The 8279-nt window shown below is 42.4% G+C and overlaps 1 protein-coding gene across 1 annotated transcript; it reads left to right on the top strand.

Annotated features, from left to right (window-relative positions):
* Nucleotides 1-1329: 1329 nt before the first annotated feature.
* LOC133779682 (uncharacterized) lies at nt 1330-5521 on the top strand. The gene is made up of 4 exons (XM_062219613.1): nt 1330-1595; nt 1971-2148; nt 4899-5054; nt 5171-5521. The coding sequence occupies exons 1-4, from the start codon at nt 1330-1332 to the stop codon at nt 5519-5521; spliced, it is 951 nt and encodes a 316-aa protein (XP_062075597.1).
* Nucleotides 5522-8279: the final 2758 nt, after the last annotated feature.

Here is an 8279-nt window from a genome sequence, read left to right as displayed (position 1 = left end):
CCACAACCCTGTGTCGCTCCAACACCCACAATAGCACCAATCTCGATGAACGTGGCTTCTTCAAGTTCGCAAGAACCCCTGAAGCAAGTCCCAATAATACATGGTATCATAGAATCGACCACGAAGGATGAACGAAAGACTAAACATCAGAGGCGAATGGAGGAAAGGGTGAAATGGTATAGGTCGCTGGGACACACCGTCAACTTTATCACTGCAGAGGAGAGATGCTATCCCGCCACTCTGATAAATTTCACAGAAGCAGACCTACAAGGAATTCATTTACCTCACGACAATCCATTAGTCATAAAGCTCCAAGTAGATCGGTGCCAGCTGGGAAGAGTTTTAGTTGATGGGGGCAGCGGTGTCGATATCCTCTTCTAGGAAGCTTTCCAGAAAATGGGCCTTGAGGAGAGCCTCATCAGATCTTCTACCGCGGCGGTCCTAGGATTCAACAACCTAAGAGTCTACCCGAAGGGAGCAGTCAAATTGAATGTCGTCACCACAAAATGCAGTTTAGAAGTTGACTTCTTGATAATAGATTTTGTTACAAGCTATAACACGATCATGGGACGAAGTTGGATCCACAGTGCAGGGTGTCGTCTCCATTTTACACCAAGTCATGCTGTGCCAATCTGCTAATGGATGTTACACTATCGAAATCAAGGGATTCCAGAGACAGGCAAGGAAGTGCTACTTAAATCTGAAAGAAGTAAAAAATGTGGACGCACAAGCCTCTGACAACGATAACACCAAATAGAAATTAGCGGGCAAGTTACCAACATATCTCAAGAGTATAGAGGATGAGGAAGAGCACAAGAAATCGCAATCAACTCTTGATGATTTAAAAGAAGTTTGCGTGGACCCGAATGACCTATCTAAAAATTTGCTGGTAAGTGCCTGATTGCCAGATCGTGAAAAGCAAGAGCTAATCAAATTTCTCAAGACAAGAATCGGGGCTTTTGTTTGGTCCCCGGCATCAACCCAGAAATCATGTGTCATAGCCTCAATATCTCAGAGGACTTTCCAGCCGTCAAACAAAAGCAGAGAAGGTTCGCTCCTGAGGTTAATCAAGCAATACAAGATGAAGAGGAACATTTTTTAAGCACAGGTGCAATCGAGGAATGCTTATACCCTAGCTGGCTAGCAAACCAAGTGGTGGTCGCGAAAAAGAATGGGAAGAAGCGAGTATGTGTCGACTATACCAACCTGAATAAAGCATGTCCGAAAGATAGCTACCCGCTCCCAAAAATTGATTAGATGATAGATGCTACCGCGGGTCATGAAAGAGTGAGCTTCCTCGATGCTTACTCTGACTATAACTAGATCCCAATGAAGAAGGAGGATCAAATCCACACCGCATTCGCAATAGAGCGTGGCCTGTACTGCTACAAGGTCATGCCTTTTGGCCTAAAAAATGCAAGAGCGACATATCAGAGGTTAATGAACAAGCTCTTCACTGCGCAGCTAGCAAAAGACATGGAAATCTATATTGACAACATGGTAGTAAAGTCCAAGAAAAGTATCACGCACATGGAAGATCTGACGGAGTGCTTCGACATACTTGATAGATATCAAATGAAGTTGAATCCAGCAAAGTGTGCTTTCAGAGTATCTTCAGGATAGTTCTTCGGGTATGTAGTCAGCAAATGAGGCATCGAGGCCAACCCAACTCAGATCACCTCACTGTCGGAAGTCAAGGAACTGAGAACTGTTCGCGATATCCAAACCATAACAGGCAAAATAGTGGCCCTGGGTAGGTTTATGTCCCGCATGTCAGACCGCTGTCAACCCTTCTTTCAATGTATTAAGAAACCCACCAATACAACATGGGGAGCCAAACAAAAGAAAGCTTTCGAAGAACTAAAGGTTTACCTAAGCACTCCGCCTATACTGAGCTCTCCAGTCCCCAATGAAGATCTCTTCCTATACTTGTCAGTTTTTAACTTTGCCATGAGTTCTTTGCTCTTCAGGGAGGAAGAGAGAAAGCAGATGTCAGTATTCTACTGTAGCAGAATGCTGCTAGACACAAAAACACGTTACAACATAATGGAAAAGCTGGTATTAGCACTGGTTACAGCTAAAAACAAGCTGAGACAGTACTTCAAAGGACATACGATCGTGGCATACACAAATTACCCATTGAAGCAGGTTTTGAGCAAACTTGACCTCTCTGGAAGACTGTCCAAGTGGGAAATCGGACTCGGCATGTATGATATATGTAACGCCCTAGTTACCCCAAGATCCTTATGGTGAACTTTGAACCGTGAATTTAACTCGCTAATCGAGTTCTTTGGTTTAAAACGTGCTTATAGGTGCTATTAATAGGTTAAGGTGGAAAACCAACCAAAAGGAAAGGATATATTTTATTTAAAACATAAAACTGTTCATGGACCCATAAAAACGTTTACAAGTTGTTTACAATGCAAAATGGTCACTACATTATAAAATTTACAACCCACCGATCTAAGCGGCAAAAATAGGGTAAAACCCCTAGTTCCCCTGAGAACTCCTTGGTCGTGGTGGTTAAGCGGCCACATATGTACACATCACCACCTAAGCTCTCCACTCACGGTTGGGTGAGCTTTTCTTTCCCTTTACCTGCACCACATAGCACCCATGAGCCAAATCCCAGCAAGAAAACACAATAATGCCAGTATATAATATCAAATTATGATCATGATAATCATACAGAGCTTATAGCTCTGAACAGATGAGTGAATATCACTTTGTGGTTACATTAACCATGAGGGAGCTTATAGCTCTTAATTCAAATGAGTGGTTTAACACTTGAGGTTCTGGTAAACCATAATAAGTGACTGACAAGCAAGTCACTAGCTTAAACAGAGGAGTGACTGCTGGGTAAGTCACTAGCTTAAACAGATGAGTGACTGATGGGTAAGTCACTAGCTTAAACAGATGAGTGACTGCTGGGTAAGTCACACGGGGCTCCGCACCCACAGGCATGTGACTAAATAGTCACTGTGGCTGTAATTAACTAGCCTTTGGCTAGACAAGCGCTTATAGTATTCATCGAACTTGAGGTCGGTCCATCATTAACGCTCTTCTGAGTCATTTAATGCAGATGTCGATTAGATCGAATCTTTGTTGGCTTGCGTTGAACACGCTAAGGCCGTTCCTAACTTATGAGTCAGCACTGTGTGACCAGTGACCAGTACCCCTGTCGAACTTGACTAATGAGTCACAGCTTCACAGTTGATACTGACACCTTTGCCAATTCTGACTATTCAGTCAGTAGCATGCACAAGTGAGCAAGATTTGCTAAGCATTCAATAATCAATCCATGTCCACATTTAAACATTCAACATGCATCATGAATAACTATGCATGTCACATATGGGGTGCAGTTTTCTTACCTCTGGTTCGAGCGAGAATTAATATAAGAACGACCCTTGAGAATGATCAGTCTTTTAGTCCATTAGCGGTCACCTAGTCATAACCAAATATGGAATTCCATCAATAAAATGGATAATAAAAAGTTCTCGAACCAAGATCTAGCCTCCGGGACGTCGAATCCTACTAAACTGAGTAGTAGGAACGATCCTGAGGCCTAAGATTTGAGTTCCCATGACAAAAACACATTTTTGGCAAAAAAAATCTCTTAAGTCCATGGCCCCACTTCCACCATGCCACGACCCGCCTCCCAAACAGAGGCGCCAGCCTCAAGCTCCTGCACCCAATTCCGCGGCATTGCCTCCCAAGCGTCGCGGCATTGCCTCCCAGCACCCAAAAACCCCTGTTTTCCCCCATCAAAACCTCGCAATTTTCCTTGAAACCAAGCTTTCAAACCACTCCCAAACTTCACCCAAACATCCAATTTAACCCCTAAACTTCATCTACATCATACCCTCATCAAAACCCAAGTATCCAAACTCAAAAACTCCCATTGATTCCAACTATCCATATCAAAACCCATAGGCTGAAAACTATAAGAAAAACAGAGCAATTCTTGAAATTCATGGATAAAATCTTACCTCAAACTGGTTTTGAATCCCTTTCAATGAATGAATCAAGTTCCTACGCTCAAACCTTTAGTTTCCTAGCTTAATTCCTCAATTTGGCTTCAAAAATTCCAAAGAAGAAAAGAGAGAAAATGATGAACGTGAGGAAGAAGGTGAAGCTCTGTTTTGGTCTGTTCTTTCTATAGGTTTCTATAGCCAATAAAGTCATATATATCCATGCCAAATGACCTTAATGCCCTTAGGTCATTTAAAAGCTTCTAAAGTCTCCCCAAGGGAAAAATCGTCATCTTCCACCTATTTCGTTAATCATAATTAACACTCTCCAATTCTCGCTATACTCGATATTCTCAAATACTAATAACTCAAATCTCGTTACCATTTTATTCCCGGTAACGCTCTAATCACCAAAACACCCCGAGACTCACCCCGAGCCTCGAACTTAAACCTGTTATGACCAAACCGATAATTTATATTCAAAGATCGTCTCATGCCGAATAGCTCGAACAAATCCACATTATAATGTGGCCTCAACAATTAATCACAAGCATGCACCAAAACATACAAATATACCCTCAACGGGCCAAATTACCAAAATTCCCTTACAATCAAATGTGGACCCACATGCATGCATTTGACATCATATTATAATATATTTCACATAGACATGCATATAATCATTTAATGACACAATAAAACAATTATGGCCCTCCCGACCTACTAATCCAGCCATTAAACCACATTAGGGATTTTGGGGCATTACAATATACACTTCCAGCGCCGAAAAGCAAAGAAAGGACAAGTATTGGTCGATTTCCTAGTCGAAATTCAACCATTTACACCCGAAACCGCTCTAGCACTGACAAATTCAGAGGAGGAATGGATATGGACAATGAATACAGATGGGCCTCAAACTCGTAGGAAGCTGGAATTGGAATCATCCTCGAGGAACCCTCTAGATTAAAAATCAAGGAAGCCATACGATTAGAGCAGCATGCTACAAAAAATGAAGCTGAATACGAGGCTCTAATTTATGGATTGGAATTGGCACGAAGCATGGGAATCAAGCGAGTACGGGTAAGAGGAGATTCTAAACTAATGACAGAGTAAGTGTCCGGTAACTTTAATACAAGGGCACCTCATCTAACAGACCTATTGAAAAACTAATCACCCTGAAATCTCATTTCCAATAGTTTGAGCTCATCCAGATTCCACGAGAATTAAATCAGAAGGTGGATGCTCTTGCAAAGAAAGCCTCTACGGGAGAATATTCGCGACACTCATCAATTTCCACGACTCTTGCACGTGAAGATCCACACGTTTTCTCCGTTACAGCAGAACTCAAATGTTGGGTGGACCCGATTAACTGGTACCTAACCACATCCAAACTGCCTACTAGTACAAAAGAAGCCAAGCTTCTCCGCCTTGGAACTCAACACTACTCCATGATCAATGACACATTATATCGTAAATCTTTTAATGGGCCATACTTGAGGTGTTTACGCCCAATAGAAGCAAAAAAAAATATTGGAAGAAATCCATGAAGGAGCCTGCAAAAACCACACAGGGAGACGTAGCTTAGCACGTAACTCATTAACGGCAGGCTACTACTGGTCGTTCATGATGACAGAAGCCTGTGACTACGCAAAAATGTGCGACCAGTGCTAGAGATTTGCACCCACCATACACCAACTAGCTCAACTCCTACATTCTGTTGTGGCCCCATGGCCATTTGCAAAATGGGGAATGGACGTGGTTGGCGAACTCCAGAGGACATCCGGAGGGAAGCGATATGCTTTGTGCCACTAATTACTTCACAAAATGGGTAGTAGTAGAAGCCTACACAACCATGAACAAAAATGACACCATGAGTTTTATATGGAAGCACATCATTTGCCAATTCGGAATCCCCTGGGAAATAGTCGTTGATAATGAGACAACATTCAAAAATGCCAAAGTCCAAGAATTGTGTGATACCTTACACATAAACCCAAGTTTCTCCTCCGTCACTTATCCCCAAGGCAATGGACAATCAGAAGCCTCCCATAAGGTTATCTTCGCCAACATCAAAATGAATCTAGAAGACAAAAAGGGTGCATGGGTAGATGAATTACCAAAGGTACTTTGGGCATACAAAACCACCAAACGAGCCTCTACAGGCGAATCACCCTACGCAATGGTATACGGAACAGAAGTCGTAATCCCAACAGAATTGGGCCTTCCAACCCTTCGTACTGAAATCACCACTGATCAAGTCTCTAATAGTGAACAGTTATCCCACAACCTTGACCTTTTGGATGAGTTCTGCATGATCGCATAGATCAGACACGAGAAATATCAGAAGGCAGTAGATCGCTATTACAATAAAAGGGTAAACTCACGATCATTCAAAAAAGGGGACTGGGTTCTGCGCAAAGTTACTGGCAATCAGAAGAAGCTAGAACCAAACTGGGAAGGACCCTTCGAGATCACAAAAGCGTTAGGGCAAGGCTCTTACACTTTGAAAAATATACAGACTGGAAAAAGTGTTCTTCGAACATGGAATTCGGTGTCTTAAAAGCATTACTATGGTTAATACTGTATGTACTCAAATATAAAAAGCAATATAACACATTCCTTTTTTGAACACTCTTCAATGCTTTGTTTTATTAATATACACTGACGTAAATCTGCACATAGCATCTCTTCTGACGCAACACAATTAGTACACCCACGTTAGCACAAATCAAATCTCTCAGTCTATGCTAAACACTATCACCAGCAATCACGTACATTTTAATTTTTTCATGTTTGTCCAAATAAACCAAATCATTTTTCACATGGGTTGGAACTCACCTACCACCACCCAATATAAATATAGCCCTTGCGATATTCACTCAACACACGAACTACACCGAATACCTCCCATGTAACACTACTCCATTTCTGATTGTTCCATTATGGGCACAACCGCACAACTCCGCCAAACCTACACTATAACAATAAACCCCTCACATTTAAAAGTGAAATCTTCATCAAATGGTTCTACAGGAGACTACTTTTCCCTTCCTCTGAACTACACAACCAAACGTAGTTTCATCTGACCTAGCTAAAATGACGGGGAGCTAGGGCCAGCCATTTCGCAGTCTAATTTGACCTGACTATGCGAACTTATCTGCCCAATCGGGGTGATATTTGCACATTTGCCAAAGACTGTTCGTGTGGGCTTCCATGAAGTCTAACCACCAGTCCAAGTAAGGAAAGGGTCCCGCTAACCCGTGTAAGCCACAAAACCCCGCTTATGTGGTCTAACTCACCCTGACTACCACAACAGAGCCCTGGGGGATCCCACTCCCACACTGCCTCAGTTCCAGCAGAACTAGTTTGGCAATCCAAGAATGGGAGGAACTTTTCTAGCACTCCAAACCAGACCACCTCTGCTAGACACATATGTTGGGTCCGACGACGTACCCCCACCTTCGGGTCACTTACCGCAACAAGAGGGATCCAGTGAACCAAGGTCGAGTGCAAAGGAAAGACAACCAACCCTCAGCTCTGTCCCTCTCGGCTACGCTCCTATGCTTAGCCTCGCACACTGCGCCCCGATCTTGTGCATGACCATGTTGCCCCCTCTCGCAAATGATAGAGCATTCAAACTGCTTTTTTACACATTCAAGGGGACGACTTAGTTCTAGAGCTCTCATGCGAGGCTCTCGTGCTCTACATTTTTTTTTGTGTGTTTTCCCAAATTCACAAGAAAAAAGAGCGCTGAATTTTCTCAAGATCGCAAGGAAAATTCACCCATATTTTATCTTTTGTACACAAATAAATTATCGAATGATTCACATCAATTAATAAAATATGCTATGTTATTTACCACTTGATGATTATTTACATAGTTAGTTGCATGACTATTTGTCATTTTTGCTCAATTCAAACATTATGGAACCCGTCACATACATATTTTATACGACAGATCCCAATCCTATTCAATGCGATGCAAATACTCAGCCATCACATTCTCTAACTTTGGATGCCCTATCTCATATCGTTCGCACGATATGTAATATGGAACCACTTCTCACGAGCTCAGCTAACGCCCATGTCGAATACAACCACTCTGGCCTATCAAAGATACGCCTCAAAAATGACACTTTTACCCAATCATGGTGTTCACCTGAAACGCAAGCATTGTTAGAACCAGCTGATTACCATTACCCAAAACTTCTTACGCACATTTAACTTATCACTTAACTGGACATTCTCTCCCACCATCTGTATGGACTCCCACTATACCTCTCACGCAGAGGCCTAAAGGGCTTA

The sequence above is a fragment of the Humulus lupulus genome, chromosome 5 (assembly GCF_963169125.1).
Source record: "Humulus lupulus chromosome 5, drHumLupu1.1, whole genome shotgun sequence".
NCBI lineage: Eukaryota > Viridiplantae > Streptophyta > Magnoliopsida > Rosales > Cannabaceae > Humulus > Humulus lupulus.
This window is presented reverse-complemented; position numbering and strand designations above follow the sequence as displayed.

What these genes read in the sequence shown, in the direction of transcription:
- LOC133779682 (XM_062219613.1), top strand. Translation starts at nt 1,330, where the DNA reads ATGAAGAAGGAGGATCAAATCCACACCGCATTCGCAATAGAGCGTGGC. An exon ending in CAAATTACCCATTGAAGCAG is followed by an intron (nt 2,149 to 4,898) that starts GTTTTGAGCAAA and finishes TCAAACTCGTAG; the next exon opens with GAAGCTGGAATTGGAATCAT. An exon ending in TGGGAATCAAGCGAGTACGG is followed by an intron (nt 5,055 to 5,170) that starts GTAAGAGGAGAT and finishes CATTTCCAATAG; the next exon opens with TTTGAGCTCATCCAGATTCC.